Source organism: Tursiops truncatus, chromosome 8 (genome assembly GCF_011762595.2).
Source record: "Tursiops truncatus isolate mTurTru1 chromosome 8, mTurTru1.mat.Y, whole genome shotgun sequence".
Lineage (NCBI taxonomy): Eukaryota > Metazoa > Chordata > Mammalia > Artiodactyla > Delphinidae > Tursiops > Tursiops truncatus.
The window spans coordinates 31,026,732-31,045,775 of NC_047041.1; the positions used below are offsets into that span (position 1 = coordinate 31,026,732).

General features: G+C 36.4%; 1 protein-coding gene across 3 annotated transcripts in view; it reads left to right on the forward strand.

The window, feature by feature from the left end:
• TMEM123 (transmembrane protein 123) overlaps window positions 1-11,021 on the forward strand; it is a 72,433-nt gene extending 61,412 nt beyond the window's left edge. For 2 of the 3 annotated variants that reach the window (XM_019923801.3, XM_019923803.3), the window contains 3 exons: window positions 4,149-4,565; window positions 5,726-5,879; window positions 8,434-11,021. In XM_019923801.3, the coding sequence (XP_019779360.1) occupies window positions 4,149-4,565; window positions 5,726-5,879; window positions 8,434-8,458 (596 nt within the window). In that variant the 3' untranslated portion in view covers window positions 8,459-11,021. Of the gene's footprint in view, window positions 1-1,675; window positions 1,817-4,148; window positions 4,566-5,725; window positions 5,880-8,433 lie in introns of those variants that run through there. The other variant, XM_019923805.3, reaches the window with a different exon arrangement.
• The last annotated feature ends 8,023 nt before the right edge of the window (window positions 11,022-19,044 follow it).

Sequence of the window (19,044 nt, forward strand, 5' to 3'; positions counted from 1 at the left end):
TGTTGGAAGCGTCACCATGATCTGTGCCTTCATCTTCACATGGTGTTCCTCCCGTATGTCTGTCTGCCTCCAAATTTCCCATTTTATAAGGACACCAGGTATTTAAGGCTCATCTTCATAATCCCATTTTAACTTCATTATAATCCTCTGTAAAGACCCTGTCTCCAAAAAAGGTCACATCCTAAACTACTGGGGGTTAGGTCTTCAACATATGAATTTTAGGGGGACACAACACTCAATAAGTGTTAACAACTGTGTGCCACATACACCCCTTCCCGCAGCTCCACTTACATTAGCTGAGGTGTTATCCATAGTACGTAGGTCCAGTTTATTGAATCAGTTGTATTTAGTAAGGTGTCTCTCGTTTTCAGAATAATACCAAAATAAATAAAAGTCTACAATGATTGGAATTTCTCCCTCTGCCAGCCTGGGCCTGCTTCGCGTTTGGAACCAACAGTGGGGAATTTGACGCTGTCGGCTTCCTTCCTTGCTCTGCCTTTCTCCCCCTCACTTCTCCTGGTTTTTACCCTTCCAGGATCAGGCCTAAAGGGGCTTAAGGGGAAAAGCCAGCTGGGATGTTTTCGTCTGACGAAGGTGCCCCCTAGGTGGCGGATGTGGTTCTCTTTGGTAGATTCCGGGGAGACCCTACAGCTGGGGCTTCCCCCTTCAGCTCCCCTGATGCAGTAGGGCCTCCCCTCCAGCTGACCCCCTCACTACACACCCTTGGCCCCTAGCTTTTGGTGTTCCACTTCTCTGCTGGTTATCTTCATCCCTCTGCGCAGAACTCTCTGGGGAGGCTATCTTTTAAGGCAGCCCCATGCTGGCTATGTTTCACGGGGCCTGGTTTGGTTCTTGGGAAACACGCACCTTTGCTGTCAGTGGAAATAAGAGTCTACTCCCAGCGCAGCCTTTTAAACTCTGCTGACAGGTAGAGACAGCTCAGCCATAGCCTCTCGCCTTTAGAGTTACTTTTCAGGCTTGAGTCAAATCTTAGTCTTTGTCGCTTCAGGTCCAGGAGATACTGGGCCTGCTCTTCAGGTGACTCCCTCGGCTTAGTTTGAGGTGAGGGGCTGCGTTCTCCTCTTTTCCTCCGTGGGCAGAGGTGGCGGTGGACACAGAGCACACTTGACACTCTCCAGTAATGTACCCTCTTTGGGCCTTTATAACTTGTTTTGTTTTGATTTGATGTTTCTGTACTGTTTTTGATTGAGATATAATTGACGTATAACATTATATTAGTTTTAGGTGTACAACATAATGATTTATATATTGCAAAATGATCACAATAAGTAACATCTATCATAATGTATAATAATGTATATAACATAGAACACCTATTTCATCATATTTAGTTACAAAATTTTATTTCTTGCCATGAGAACTTTCAAGATCTATTCTCTTAAAAACTTTCAAATATACAATATAGTAGTATTAACTGTAGTCACCATGTGCTGTACATTACCTCCCCATGACTTATTTATTTTATAACTAGAAGTTTGTACCTTTTGACCACCTTCACTCATGTCACCCACCCTCCACGCCTTTACAACTTCTGCTTCTCAGAGGCAGGGGGAGACTGGCTAAAACAGCAAAGTCAGATAGGGCTAAACCCTTTCCAAGCCCTGCATGGATGCTCTGTTCTTCTGACATCTCTGCAGGTACTCACTGAGCCACGCCCTGGAGGGCACTGGTCAGTAGCTGAACAGTTAAGGGAGAAGGAAGACACCCAGATGTCCGTGGTGGGATGGTCTCATTTGCAGAGGAGCACAAATGACCGTTTACTTATATTACAGACAAGCGGGTTGAGTCATGGAATGTGAGTTCTGACCTTGAAGAGAGCATCCTTGCATTGCAGTTATCCCATTTAAACATCATGAAATACACCTTAACAAAAATTATTGGCCTGTTTTGTCAATTTATAGAAAATTTTAGCTACTTAGTGGTTTCTGTAACACATTTGGATTTTCTTAGTGAAGAACTAACCTGTTACAGCTCCCTGTTTTTGCCCATGTTACTTCATACAGTATCTCTGAAGAATATCTTATTATGGCAGGGAGAAGAGAGTAGGCTGTGTGTGTGTGTGGAATCCAAAAGCAGAATTGTGTTCATTGTTTTACTCTGCAAAGATCATTCTGTTCTAAAGATATGATATAAATGATGGTTCTTTGCTGTATTTAATTTCATTATAATAGAATTCATTCTCTACATTAAAATAATAGGTGATTATTTCAACGCTAAATTATATTATATGTTTATAGAGCATTCAGAATTGAATAATAAAAGATTAGTCCAAGTTCATAGCATTCTACTTGAATAATTATGATTTATTCACCTATATAATACAAAAGTACTGATTCCTTTGGTCTTTTTTTAAAAATTAGGTAATACTCAGTGGAAGAGATCACACAGTAAAGACCCAAAGTTCACAAAATGTGATAGGAATTTAAAGAGTAAAAGCAGATGGGCAGATAAGCACTATTAAAACCAGCCTGTAAAATTGAAAATAAATATTTGAATTCTTTGAATAAAAAGTCCAGAATAGGGGCTTCCCTGGTGGCGCAGTGGTTGAGAGTCTGCCTGCCAAGGCAGGGGACGCGGGTTCGTGCCCCGGTCCGGGAAGATCCCACATGCCGCGGAGCAGCTGGGCCCGTGAGCCATGGCCGCTGAGCCTGCGCGTCCAGAGCCTGTGCTCCACAACGGGAGAGGCCACAACAGTGAGAGGCCCGCGTACCGAAAAAAAAGAAGAAAAAAAAAGTCCAGAATAATTGTGAAAGGGTGATAATGCATGAAGTCATCACTTTTGGTATGTGACAGCAGCAGTGGTACAGAGAACCTGAAGGCCTTGTGCTACTGTCACTGGGGGAAAGGAGAAGGCAAGCCCGGTGGGTAATTCTTTCCACTTTAGTTCTTGGCCATAAAGAGTAAAATGGGAGTATATAGGCAACATAACAAACCACTAAACCTGCAAGTAAACTTTGAGACTAGGAAACAAACACAGAAATAAATTACATCCTATTAATAGGGCAAAGAGATTTTTCATTCCTTAAATAGTATATACTAAATTATAATAACTAAAGTATCTTTAGTTGTAAATATCAGTTAGGTTGTGATGCTACAATGAAGATAGAGTATGAAAGAATATTGTTAAGACAGAAAGGTTTGCTTTTGGTCATAGGGCATTTTGTACATATATAGATATTTAGTATTTATTTTTGGTCATAGCGCTGATTTATTTATTTATTTCCAATTGTTTATTTTAAATTAACACCAATGATTCTCCTTTACAAAATTGGCTTTTGCTTTTTTTTTTTTTGCGGTGCACGGGCCTCTCACTGTTGTGGCCTCTGCCGTTGCGGAGCAACAGGCTCCGGATGCGCAGGCTCAGCGGCCATGGCTCACGGGCACAGCCGCTCCGCAGCATGTGGGATCTTCCCGGAGCGGGGCACGAACCCGTGTCCCCTGCATCGGCAGGCGGCCTCTCAACCACTGCGCCACCAGGGAAGCCCGGCTTTTGCATTTTTAAAGGTTTCAGAAATAATTTTAGAAATAAATTCCCAATGACAGAAAATTATCACCAGTGTGAGATTTCCAACTAGCCACGTTCTGTGATGTTGTTTCACTTCCTAATGCACCATGGGAAGCTGGTTTTACTCTTAGGAAGAGTATCTCGCTCATGCTCACATCCTACTGGGGGGTTAGAAGCATGCAGCTACTGTTTGTCCTCAAAGCTTTTTGGTAGAATGTGGCAGAGAAACCTTAAACTTTAAAAACCCTTTTTATATCCATTGGTTTCATAATCCATTCAACTAATATTTGTGACATGAAGCATGGAATATTCAGACACAGAGATGGTTAAGACACTGTCCCTGTATCGAAAGAACTCAGTCTTCTGGGTTGTTTCTTTTTTTCCCATACGTTCACAAAAATTTCTTACTTTACGTAAATCCAGGCTTGGTTCCTGTTGAATATTTTACTATACGTTTTATGGCTTCTTGCTGTGTAGTGCAAAGTATTAATAAGCTAAGTATCTTTCATGATGCTGTGTTTGTTAGACCTTTTTCTTTATGTATGACCACGAAAGTCAGTGAAGTGGGAGGTAATTATCTACGTCATAGCTCTGGCTTTAATGTTTCTTCATATTCTTGCAGCCCCACAGGTACTTTTCAGCCATACAAGTGAATCTTCCAACTTCAATGTGAAACCATCAAAAACTCCAGTTTCCCCAGTCTCAAAGATGATAGCTACCACCTCAAAACCCATAGCAAAACCATCAACAACTGCAGCTGCCTCAGTCTCAAATAACGGGACCGCCACTACCTTGAAAACAGCAAAACCATCAACAATTCTAGTTGCTTCAGTCTCAAATAACGGGACAGCCACCACCTCAAAACGCATAGCAACATCTAAAATGATAACACCAGAGGTCTCAACAAATATGACTTCCACCACCTTAAGGTCTACACTCAAAGTCACAAGTGTTTCACAAAATATATCCCAGATATCAACATCCACAATGACCACAACCCACAATAGTTCGGTGACGTCTGTTTCTTCATCAGTAACAAGTATGTATAAAAATGGACCTATTTTTCCTATGCTGAAAAAATAGTTGTTAAAATGCCACATTTACATCATTCCATTCTGTAAAAATGTAGAAATTTAGACAATTATTTCTCATTTCCTAAATAAATTAGTTGTAGAGATCAGGAAGAGTCAGTTGACTTAGTAACTATCTTGTCCCTTTAAAAAAATTAGCTTCCAACTTAACCGTGCCAAATCATGACTGTATGAGATCCATCCGTAAATAAATAATTTATCCTAACATGGGATTTTATTTTGCATGGTTTGAAAACTTGTCATACCTTTAACTCTTTGAACCTCATTCTAGAAAGGAATTAGGCAGGCTCAGTCTCCATGATTTCTAAACCTAAATCATGGAGAACTTTGGTTTTAATTTGTGCCATAAAAATATTTTTTAATGGTATTATATATAGTCACATATGTAGTATTAGTCTCAGCACTCTTTATTTTTTTGCATTTGTTTAAAATATAATGCCTGTGAAACCATGAATTCAAAAACCTTAAGATTCTCTTTTAAGTTATCCAAAGTTGAAGTTCTGTTTAAAAGCTAGTGATTACATTTATCATAACAAATAGCAGACTTCATGGTTTCTTTTGTGTGTTTTTATATACTTCTATTCCAAATAGTTTATTTTTTTATTACTACAATTTATGTATTGAAATCAACTTTAATGTCTCAGGGGCTCTTGACTCCATAAAATTAAAATAGTTAAAATTCCCAATTTATTCAAAAGGAGAAATTTCAATTAGAAACATTTACTCAAATTGGATCCAGTTTCAAGATTTCAGCTGTTACCCAGACCTGTTTTGTTTAAGGCATGAACTCTTAAGAAAATTCATAAAAGAATTAACCAAATCTTGCTGCCTCTGAGGTTTTGGTAGACCATCCAAGCCCAGTCTCACCTAAAGATCTTGGGGTTGTAGGCACTGGGGATTTAAGGGATGTGTTGGATCAAGTGAAGAAAACTAGAACCAGGCAGTCACTAGACACAGAATCATCTGGAGAGCACCTTGATGTGCTTATGATTCCCCCTTGTCCCCAGATCAGCATTCTTACATAGAAATTCAGAATGTTTTAGCTTATTACAATATGTTTAAAAAGCACTAAAGCCTTATTTTTTTGTTTCCTTTTGTTTTCTTCTAGTCACAGCAACTATTATTTCTAAGGAAAATAAAGGATCAAAATTTGATACTGGCAGCTTTGTTGGTGGTATTGTATTAACACTGGGAGTTTTATCTTTTCTTTACATTGGATGCAAAATGTATTATTCAAGAAGAGGCATTCGGTATAGAACCATGTAAGTTTTGATTGGCCAGGACTTTTTTATTATTATTAATTCTGTATTTAAATATCATGACAAAATATCAGAGTAGAGCGAGTGTTCATCTCAGGGATTAATAATTTATAGATTTATGAGTTATATTCCCATTAATCCTCTATGCCCAAAGCAAATTGTTTGTGTGCAAGCTTGTGATTATAATTATTTGCAAATGCAAATGGATATACCTATAAAAATGATTGTATTTTATTAGTGTCATACTTTTTTTTTTTTTTTTTACCAGAGACCCAAGTTTAGCTAGTCCTTTTCACTTGCTTATACCTCTAATTGCAAGAAATACCATTATCAGGTCTCCTGAGGCTGTTGACCTAGTGTTACTGACAAACACAAGACATACTAAAATAACATCCTTGATAAAAACGTGATTTTTGCTTTCTGTGACAAAGAAAATAAAGAAATTCTTCTGACAGCCTCATTTTCCCTGATACTGAGTTGTTAGTATAATATACATTATCAGTTAATCTGTAGCAAAACTGTCTTTTCAGGTGAGCGTTATCAACAAGTCCCCAACAACAAACTATGTCATTCTAAAGATCTGATGGTTTTTGGAGGTATAATCTCCCAATTTTTGTTATTCCAACAAAGTCCTTTCGGTTTTTTCTTTTGAGCCTTATATGTACAAGAGCAAATCCATTCTTTTGATTGTTAATGTATGTATAAAATAAATAGAATAGATGACCATTATCCAAGATTTGTTTAAGTTGTCATATGCATATGTGTCTCACACAGGGTTTCCATGTCAGAAACACTTGGGAACTACTAATTGAGCAAAGTAAAATAGAATAGGTTACTTTACTATAAGAATACTGTAAGCCTTTGATATGTTGATGTACATTATGAATTTTTAGGAGGAGAATAGAGTATGAAAATATGTCTCAAATTTTTCATTGAACTAAGAAAACCAGACTTTAAAAAAAGTATATTTAAATTAGAAGTTACCTTCCACATACAGTATCCATCATATCGAACTTACTTTAAAAGCGCATCAAGGTGGTGTTCTGTCAGATTAAAAGCACATTCAGAAACATTCATTCTTTTCTCTTTTAGATCAACCCATAAAAGAAAAAAATACATGAAGGAAACTGACTAAACAGAGTTGACTCTAAAAATGCTTTAAAATTTGAAATATTTTTTAAAACCACTGTGTTTCTAGAAATACTTATCATCTGTTTTCTTGGTAAATTTCACCAGTTAAACAGAAGGCACATTTTGATTATAGTAAATTTAATGCAACTCCTTTTTTATAATATCAATATTTATTGATATACTTGAGGCTATAAAATATTGAAGGAATTAAATTTAAATGTGTTGTTTTCATTTTAAAGTGCCTTAACTACAAAGTATATAATTTTAGCTTTATGGACTTTTTCCTCACGTATACATGACCACATAATGCTGCATGCCCTGTGGAGGACATCAGAGTCCAGAATCCCCATAACTGTAAGGACAGAGCTGTGTGGCATGTAAGGAAGGCAGTGTGACTCTAACAGGAGTCTTATTCATATCAGAACCAGTAGATGGTGAAAACACCATATTTAGTTGAGTCTAAGTACACATTTTTGTTTTTGTGTATTTCCACATTTTAACACCTCTGAGATGGATGTATCTTACAGTCTATGGGATGAGAAAGCATTGTGTTGTAGTTTAATAGGCCATGTTTTTCTTAGTGCTACATTTTTTAAAGAGTGCATTTTAAAGCCAGTAGTTTCTTTGAAGTTATAAATAATGACATTCCATAAGTAAGGACTTAATATTTGTCCCATTAAGGAACCTGAGACCTTCTATACCTAGTAATTATCAGCATTTCTAGTTTTCATTTATTGGATAATAACACTGATTAAAACACTGATTATAGTGTTAACTCCTGTGTTTCTTAGAGTTGCATGGAGAGACAGTGGAGTGAAGTGGTAAGAGATGGGGTTTGGGGCAGACAGACTTAATTCTGATTCTGGTTCTACTGTTGACTAGCAGGGTGCCTACCCACGTTTATATAAATGATGTAGTACAGTGTACAGTGGTCAAGACGAGAGTTCACATGCTTGCTTAGCTTCTGATCTTCTGCGAAATGGAATTGATTGATTAAATAAATAAATAACATTATATATATATATATATATTTTTTTTTAAAGTGCCCTCTCTCTGCTTAGGGGTACTGTGATGATTAAATGAGATATGGTTGTAAAGTCTGTAGCGTAACACCTGGCACATAGAAGATGCTCAAGAAATGATCGCTGTTTTGGTTGTTTTCTTTTTTAAAGAGGGTTATAATAGCTAATTGATGAAAAGTCACACAGGCACTGCAGAGATTTGAGCATAGGTCCATTTCGCAACCTGAATACACTGCTTGAATCCTTAACCAATACAGTATACCAGGTACTTTTTCTTAAGAAACTTTACACAAAGCAATGACAGTTTTGATTCTGAAATTTATTTATTACTTAAAATTATGAACTATAAGTAGTTTGATACAAATACAAAACATAAAGTAACTTTAACTTTTGATGTATTACAGCGATGAACATGATGCCATCATTTAAGGGACTCCAAGGATCAATGGAAAGAAGATTGATACAACCCTATCAATTAATTTTGATTTATTATTACTTTAGAACAGTATTCTCTTCTTGAAAATAGCATAAACAGGCCATGAATATAATATACAATGTATTATATAAATATGTAAAGATTCCTCATGATTGCTAAAGGTAAAAAAGGGTTTGATTTGGGTTTTTTAATGAACATATGTAGCATACAGTTAATGCAATGGTTAGAAAATATATAGTAAGACAAGTCTTGTCCCATTTTTTTGTGTCATTGGTCACATAGGGCCAGTAATTGGAAAACACCATCAGTGAAGGGTATGATGCCATGTGTTCATACAAATAAGGAGCTTGTCTCAGCACTCAGGATTTTGCTGTCTTTGTTGGTCACACAAAGAACCTCAGTGCTGTTAAGAGCTGGATATATCCTAATTACCATTGCCACATAGCAGAAATTATATGAATAAGCCAAGTCTTAAGTATAATTTTAGTTGAAGTGTCTCTTCAGAAAGCATATTTCATATGTTTAAAGCTTAGTTATTTGGTTTAAAAACAAAATGCATGCCCTCCCCCACCAAAAAAAAAAAGTCAAATAAAACTAGAAACAATATGTGGGCTTATCCCTGTTAGAGAGCCATTGGAGAGCCTGTATTTTTAATAACTTCTTTGGCGCTTTCAATGGCAGTTGATGTAATTGCCTTTTTTTTCTCTGTAATTTCAGTAAATTGCAATGTTTAACATAATAATGTTTTAAAGACTTAGTTATTAGTGTTAAATAATAAGTTAGATTATTTGCTACTGTGAGAATACTGTCACCACTGGAAATTGCTTTACTTCATGTTCAGCTGTTAATTTTATATTTAGTGAATATTTTTAACAGATGTAGACCTGCTTTCAGTATCTAGAAATGGTTAACGTAATGTAAACACACCTAGCCTTAAAAAAAGAGACTCTTATATGATTTCCAAAGCAACATTTAGAACTCTCTTCAGTCCAAACGATAGATGAATGCTGTTTATCAGGCCAGGGATTGTGGGGCTCCCCTCAGGCTACTAAACCTATAGGATGAGAATGCCGCATTTTTGTGCACTGTCAATGTTACTCAAAGATTTGGGGAAACAGCATTTTTATACTAAGACACCAATGTACTTTGGAATAAATTCCTGCTGAGTATTTAAGACAGAAAAGTTCCTGCTTCCTTATTTGGGTCCTCTTCCTCCCGTGCTGACGAGGGGAGGCACGTTCAGATGTACCATGTTAATGGAGAGGAAGCACGCAATATTGAGGGACACCATTATCAGCCAGCATATTTTGGAGTGTTTTCAGCTTTACAGTTTATATTCCAGCACTCAAAACTCAGGGTCAAGTTTTGACAAAAGAGGTATTTAGTCATACTGTGTACTAAGATATTGTTTCTTCTATCTTAGATGGTCACAGTAAATCACACCAATGTCTGACAGTCCAAAAATGAGCTAAGAAGTCCTAAAAAATATGTACATACATTTAATAGGAATTAAATGTAACTTTTGTGATCAGCTTTTGGTTTGCAGAGAATCAAGAATTCTGATATAAAAGGATCATTTCTACTCACTGTGTATTATGGCCAATTGATGTGATGAAAATGAATAATAAAAATTATCCAGAATATGGATATGACAGGATGGATGGATGTGACACATGGAATGTGGAAGAAATATTATGAAACACATGTGTTTGCATTAGTTTGAAAAAAGAGATGTGGGCTGATAAGTTGTATGTTACTAACTTAACCATAACTGGTCTTTTAAACACTGCTTCATTTCTTTGCAAAATATACTAAAGATACGTTTTATAGTAATGGGGGCTTTCTAAATTTGATTTGTCTCCTGCATTCTTGATATTTCAGTACTTTAAGTCAGTCAGAACTTTGTAGACAGGACTGAACTTTTCTTGAATACTTGTTTCTTAGCACTTTGAAAAATATAAAACCACTTTTTAAGTACTAAATGTCATTATTTGCCTTTAAAGTTTCCTGTGCTTTAGGTTCGAAATATTTTAGTTATGTCTTTTTTCTGTATATAAGTTGTATAATTTGTTACTTTCAAATATCAGTACTTCAATGCAATCAGGTGTTGGGGGTTTTTGCTTTGTTGTTTTGTTTTTGTTTTTTGGATATCTGCAGAAATTGAGGGAAACAGCTATATAAACCAGTATTTCCCTTTGGAGCACATTTCCTAAGCATAAATTTATCTTCCTTATTATGTTTACTTCAGCAAATGTTCAGTTTTATTTGCATTCTTTGATAATGTATTTACTTGAAGATAAAAGCAATTCAGATGTATGTCTAAATATTAGGTAGAATTCAACCTATGATTTTAAAATTTCCTTGGATAATCCATAGAATGAATAATTCAAATACAGATAATGAGAGCTGGCAGTATATTACAGTGATAATTTTGTATTTTTCAGAAAAAAATGTAAAGCAAATTTCTGTTACTTTTTTCTTTTTATTACAATGACCAACTTTTGGCATTTCATTGTTACTGAGATCTATTTTTAGAATAAAATTTTGTTAAGAGTAGTACATGGTTTTGCTTCATTTTATCAAACTCAAGAGAAATTAACAAATAGAAAATGCCCAAAGTAAAAAGGCAAATCGTGGGGGCTAATCTGACACTGTAAGTGTGGTTGCCTGGTTCAGCAGCAGCAGGAACATCACCTGGAAACTTGTTAAAAGTGCAAATTCTTGAGTCCCATCCCAAACCTACTGAATCACAAACTCTGGGGTGGAGCCCAGCAGTGTTTTAGCAATCCTATCAGGTTATTCTGATGAACACCAGAGTATGAGAGGCACTGCTCAAAGGATTTTCATTTGAAGCCTCTTATTTGTTCTGCTGGGTAGAACTTTTAAAACAGGTATATTCAGGACTTCCCTGGTGGCACAGTGGTTAAGAATCCGCCTGCCAACACAGGGGACACAGGTTCATGCTCTGGTCCGGGAAGATCCCACATGCCGGTGGAACAACTAAGCCCTTGTGTCACAACTACTGAGCCTGCACTCTAGAGCCCCCAAGCCACAACTACTGAGCCCACATGCCACAACTACTGAAGCCCATGTGCCTAGAGCCTGTGCTCTGCAACAAGAGAAGCCACCACGATAAGAAGCCTGTGCACCGCAACCAAGAGTAGCCCCCACTTGCCACAACTAGAGAAAGCCCAAGCACAGCAAAGAAGACCCAATGCAGCCAAAAATAAATAAATAAATTAAAAAAAAAAAAGGTAAGAGGAGTGGCTACATGGTGACTGCACTGCCCCTCCCCCCAGCCTGGCACAACACCATGCCAAGAGGTCTCCCTTGAACCTCTGGTTACCCCATTTGGAAAAGAGCCCAGAGTGGACATCTAGCTCCCCCAGCATTGTGGTTCACTTCTTGGGAGCCCGCACGCCAGTCTCACCCCATGGGAATTGCAGGGAAGTCTGTGGGGCTTGACCACCAGGAATCTGACAGAGAAGAGGGGAAGGGCTTGCAATAACCAACACTCAGAATGTGGCAGACCAAGTTCCAACCTGCAGCATGCAGGTGTAGTCCCAGCCAGCAGCTTGGCTCATCTGCAGAATCAAGTTGGTGACACAGTCTAACTAGGGAACTCAGTGGGGTGCAGGTCTGCCTGATTTGGGTCCTCAAACAAAGAGACTTAGCAGCCCTGGAGCCTGGTCTACCCCCATCCCAGAAAGCTGAGTCATATCCTGGCCCACTGCTGAAATGGAAAAAATAGAAACATACAAACTGCCTAACTGAATTCAGAAGAAATAGGAAATCTGCACAGACCAATTATTAATAAGGAGACTGAAACAGTAATCAAAAATTTTCCAACACAAAAAGACCAGGACCAGATAGCATCACTGGAGAATTATACAAAACATTGAAAGAAGAATTAATGGCAATCCTTCTCAAACGCTTCCAAAAAAATCAAAGAGGAAGGAACACTCCCAAACTCATTTTATGAGGCCAGCATTACCCTAATACCAAAGCCAGAAAAGGACACTACCAGAAAAGAAAACCAGAGGCCAATATCCCTGATGAATATAGATGCAAAAATTCTCAATAGAATATTAGCAAACTGAATTTAGCAACACACAAAAAGGATCACTCACCAAAATCCCTGGGATTTTTATCTTGGTGATGCAAGGATTATTTAACATATGCAAATAAGTCAGTCTGATACATCACATTAATAGAATGAATGAAAAAATATCATCTCAATGACACAGAAAAAGGATTTGAAAAATTCAACATCCCTTCGTGATTAAAAAAACTTAACATTTTATGTATTAAGGAATGTACCTCAACATAATAAAAGTCATATATGACAAGCCCACAGCTAACATAGTCATTAGTGAAAGGGTTGAAAGTTTATCCTGCAAGATCAAGAACAAGACAAGAGTTCACTCTCACCACTCCTATTCAACACTCCTATTCAACATAGTACTGGAAGTCCTAGCCAGAGCAATCAGGCAAGAAAAAGAAAAGGCATCAGAATTGGAAAGGAAGAAGTAAAATCGTCCCTATTTGCAGACGACATGATTTTATATATAAAAAAGTCCTAAAGATGCCACCAAAAAACTTTAGGTCTATTCAACAAACTCAGTAAAGTTGCAGTATACAAAATTAACATTCAAAAACAGTAGCATTTCTATACACTAGCAATGAATTATCTGAAAAAGAAATAAAGAAAATGGTCCCATTTACAATAGCATCAAAAACAATAAAATACTTAGTAATAAACTTAACCAAGGAGATGAAAGATCTCTACTCTGAAATTATAAAACACTGATGAAAGAAATTGAAGAAGACACAAATAAATGGAAATGTGTCCTGTGTTCCTGGATTGGAAGAGTTAATATTGTTAAAATATCAACACTACCGAAAGCCATCTAGAGATTCAATGCAATCCCTATCAAGATTCAAATGGCATTTTTTTTACAGAAGTAGAACAAAAATCCAAACATTTAGATGGAACCACAAGGACCCCAAAGAGTCAAAGCAATCCTGAGAGAGAAGAAAGCAGGAGGCATCATACTTCCTGATTTCAAGCTATATTATAAAGCTATAGTAATCAGGGCAGTATGGTACTGACACATAAAAACAGACACATAGAACAATGGAGCAGAATCCAGGTCCCAAAAATAAACCCCTGCATATACGGTCAAGTAATATTTGACAAGGGAGCCAAAAATTCTCAATGGAGAAAAAGTCTTTTCGATAAGTGGTGCTAGGAAATTTGGATATTCACATGTAAAAGAGTGAAATTAGACCCCTATCTTACACTCCTCACAAAAATTAACTCAAATGGATTAAAGACTTACATGTAAAAACCATAAAACTCCTAGAAGAAAACATAGGAACAAAGCTCCTTGACATGGGTCTTGGCAAATGGTTTTTGGATATGACACAAAGCAAAAGCAACAGAATCAAAAATAAACAAGTGGGACCACATCAAACTAAAAAGCTTCTGCATAGCAAAAGAAATGATCAACAAAATGAAAAGGCAACCAATGGAAAGGGTAAAAATATTTGCAAACCATATATCTAATAAGGGGTTAATATCCAAAGTGTATAATGAACTCATGCAACAATAGCAAAAAAAAAAAAAATTTAAGGGGGAAAGGAACTGAATAGACATTTAGACATTTTTCCAAAGAAGATACAAATGGCAAACAAGCATATGAAAAGATGCTCAACATCACTCATTATTAGGAAATGCAAATCAAAACCACAATGAAATATTAGCTCACATCAGTTAGAATGGGTATCATCCCCCAAAAAACAAGATATAACAGATGCTGGTGAGGATGTGGAGAAAAAGGAACACCTGTGCACTGTTGGTGGGATTGTAGACTGGTACAACCACTATGGAAAACAGTATGGAGGTTCCTCAAAACATTAAAAATAGAACTATCATATGACTTAGGAATTTCACTTCTGGGAATGTAACCAAAGGAAATAAAAACACTATGTTGAAGAGATATCTGCACCCCCATGTTCATTAGCAGCATTGTTTACAGTAGCCAAGACATGGAAGCAACCTAAGTGACCACTAATGGGTGAATGGATAAAAAGTTGTGGTGCATATATATACAATGGAATATTATTCAGCCATAAAAAGGAAATCCTGCCATTTTTAACAGCATAGATGGACTTTGAGGACATTATGCTAAGTGAAATACGTGGACAGAGAAAGACAAATAGTAAATATCTCACTTATATGTAGAATCTAAAAAACAAACAAAAACCTAAACTCATAGAAAAAGAGATTTGTTTCCCAGAAGTGGGGTATAGGGGGAGGGGACAATTGGATAAAGGGAGTCAAAATGTACAAACTTCCAGTTATAAGATAAATATATACTGGAGATATAACGTACAACATGATGACTAACAGTTAACACTGCTGTATGATATGTAAGAAAGTTAAGAGTAAATCCTAAGAATTCTCATTACAAGGAAAAATTTTTTTTTCTTTTGTATCTATATGAGATGGTGGATGTTAACTAAACTTATTGTGGTAATCATTTCACAGTGTATGTAAGTCAAATCATTATGCTGTAAACCTTAAACTTATACAGTGTCAAATGTCAATTATATCTCAATAAAATTAAAAATGCATAAATCATAAATATACAGCACAATGAATTATCCCAAAGTGAACAAAGGTTTATCACAAAGTGAGAAAACCTCTTTAACCCCCACCCAGGTCAAAGACTAGAATATTACCAACACTTTAGAAGTCCCTCTCTGCCCCCTCCCAACCACACTTCTCTCCTTCTCCTCTGAGGTTAACAACTGCTTGACTTTTTTTTTTTTTTTTTTTTTTTTTCTGGTACGCGGGCCTCTCACTGTTGTGGCCTCTGCCGTTGCAGAGCACAGGCCCCGGACGCGCAGGCTCAGCGGCCATAGCTCACGTGCCTAGCTGCTCTGGGGCAGGTGGGATCTTCCCGAACCGGGACACGAACCTGTGTCCCCTGCATTGGCAGGCGAACTCTCAACCACTGCGCCACCAGGGAAGCCCACTGATTTTTAAGGTCATAGATTAGTATTGCCTGTTTTAGAATTTCATGTGATGGAATCATGCTACTTTTGCATCTAGGTTTTTTCAGTCAACGTCTGTGAGATTCATTCATATTATTGTAAGCAGTCACTAATTTATGGTCATTGCTGTTTAGTATTCCATTATGAGCATATCGATTTGTTTATCTCCTGCACATTTGGGTCTCCAGAATTTGGTTTACACAAATAACATGGGTATGAACTAATTATACATGGCCATCGATGCAAATCTGTAAACATTTCTTTTGGGTATATACCTAGGACAGGAATTCCTGGGTCAGATAATTTGTGAGTATAGCTGCAGTAGAAAATGCTAAACAATAAGAACCTGCTGTATAAAAAATAAAATTAAAAATTTTTTTTAAAAAGAACATAAAAAAAAAAGCTAAACAGTTTTTCAAAGTGATTCAATCAGTCTGCACCCCCATGGTAGCCTGAGAGTTCTAATTGTCTCATATCCTAATCTGCACTTGATTTATCTGTCCTGAATTTTAGTCATTCTGGCAGATGTGTGGTGGTATCCCACTGTGGGTGTACTTTGCATTTCTCTGATAACTCTTTATACAAGGTTACACACATTTTCATTTGTTTGTTGGCCATTTGGCTATACTCTTGGGAAGTGCCTGTTTGAATCTCTTGCCCATTTTTCTGATAGGTTTTCTGTCTTTTTGTTGATTTGTAATTTTCTGTATATCCTTGATGTAAGTTTTCATCAGTAATATGTGTACAAATATATCTCTCCAAATCCATAGCTTACATTTAATAAATATAGGAAAATTAATTTTTGTTCTATGCAAGGAACTAAGAGTGTAATTTAAATAGCATATGGTATATTTTCATTAAATATGTTTCTGGCAAAAGAAATGTTTGTTATTATCCCTGCAAGTATTTTGTGTAAGAGTGCAGTGACTGACAATTTCCTAAGAAGTAATGCATAATAAAAAGAAACATTTAATAAGTATGAACATTTTATATTTACTCTGCTGTTGTGTGATTGCAGATTCACAGATTCATTAGTGAGTTTGTAGTAAAGGGGAGAACACAATTTAATACATATCTCTGGATATAAATAGCTGATAACTAAGAAAAACTAGTTGGAGATCTGTAATTAAGTCCTAGAAAATTTCTACTGTGAATAGAAAGTACTCAGCTTCCTGCCCTTTTCCTGCAGTAGCACCACTACACCTATCTTCCCCCTACACACATCCATCCATCCTAACCCTCTTCCATTCCATTTCAGGAAGAGATAGATTTCTGCCCCAAAATGTCTAGTTTTATCACCTCCCGACTACTCAAAAGCCTTGCTTATTTTTATTAATAAAATACCATAATCATTAATAATTTCTTAAGAACCAGTTAACGTGCCACCTCTTTTATGTATAACTTTTCTCATGCCCCTGCTCTTCTTCAAGCCTGCTCTTTCTTTTTCTTCTGTTCTGTGTTTTCTGCTATTGCTGCTGCTTCAAAGTGTTGACAGGAGGGCATATAGCAAAAGGATTCTCAAAACGTCCTGTCCTGCTGCTTTTGCTGTGGGATCAGGAAGGAAGTTTCTAGGAACTTCAAATGCTCTGCACCAAAGGATATTAAAAAAAAAAAATCAGCTGAGATGGAACACTTCCTAACTCATTCTGTGAAGTTAGCTAGCATTACCCTGATACCAAAGCCAGACAAACACACCACAAGTTAACGACAAACCAATATCCCTTACGAATATAAACGCAAAAATCTTCAACAAAATATTAGCAATCTGAATCCAACAACATATTAAAAATATTATACACCCTGATCAAATGGGATTTATCCCAGGAATGCTGGGCGTTTCAACACAACAAAATCAATCAATGCAATATACCACATTAATAAACAAACGTGGAGGGGAATCATATGATCATTTCAATGGAGAAAAAGTATTTGACAATAGCCAACATCTTTCATGATAACACTCAGAAAACTAGAAATGGAAGTGACTTCATCAACCTGACAAATGGCATTTATTAAAAAACAAAACAAAACAAAAACCACTAACGTACTCAATGGTAAAAGACTAAAAACTTTCCCACTAAGGAAGCCCACTTTCATCACTGATGTTCAACATTGTGCTGAAAATTCTAGCCAAAGCAATTAGGTGAGAGAAAAATCTTCAAAACTGGAAAAAAAGTAAAACTATCTCTATTTGTAGATGTCATGATTCTAGACATAAAAATTCCCAATAAAACAACAAGGAATATAGAGCTAATAAATTCACAAAGTTGCAGGGTACAAGATCAACACACAAAAATCAGTTGTGTCTCTATACACTAGCAATGAACAGTCCAAAAGGACATTAAGAAAACAACATTCAAAAGAATAAAACACCTAGGAGGAAATTTAACCAAGAAAGTGCAAGTCTTGTACACTGAAAACTACAAAACATTGCTGATATTAAAGATTTAAATAATGGAAAAAATCCCCATGTTCATGGATGGGAAGATTTAATATTGTAAAGATGGCACTACTACCCAAGGCAATCCACAGATTTAATGCAGTCCCTATTGAAAGTCCATCAGCTTTTTCCTCAAATTCATATGGAATTACAAGGGACCCCCAAATAGCAGAAACAATCTTGAAAAATAAGAACTATGTTGGAGGATCACAGTTCCCAATTTAAAAAGTTACTACAAGCCTACAGTAATTAAAACAGTGTGATACTAGCACAGGATAGACATATAGACCAATGGAATTGAACTGAACATCAGGAATAAACCCATAATCTATGGCCAATTAAGATGTGTGTGTGTGCTGTACACTTGAGAGCAAGTGCCCATTTTTTAAAATTTTATATTTTAAATAAAAAATATATTTACCATGTGATATTTTTGTGATGAGAACGCCTGATTCTATTCTCTTAGCAAATTTCCATTATTCAGCACAATATTATTAACTATAATAACAATAGTCATTATGCTGTACATTAGATCTCTATATGTATGCATCCAATATAACTGCAATTTTGTGCTCTTTGACAAATATCTCCCCATTTCCCCCACTTTCTTCTTCCCAGCATCCACAATTCTACTCTCTACTTCTAAATTTGACTTTTTTAGATTTGACATACAAGTGAGATCATGTTTTCATTTCTTTCTGTGTCTGGCTTATTTCACTTAGTCTAATGTCACCCAGGTTCATTCATGTTGTTGCAAATCGCAGGATCTCTTTCTTTTTCAAGGCTGGAATATATATATTATATATATAAAATCTCTCAATTTTTTAATCCATTCTTTGTTGAATGGACACTTAGGTTGTTTCCACATCTTACCTATTGTGAATAATGCCGCAATAAACATGAGAGAGCAGATATCTCTTCAAGGTACTGATTTCATTTTCTTTGTTTATATGCCCAGAAGAGGGATTGCAGGGTCATGATAGTTTTATTTGTAGTTTTTTGAGGAAACTCCATAGTGAGTATACAATTTACAATCCCTCCAAGTGTGTACAAGGTTCCTTTTTCTCCACTTTCTAA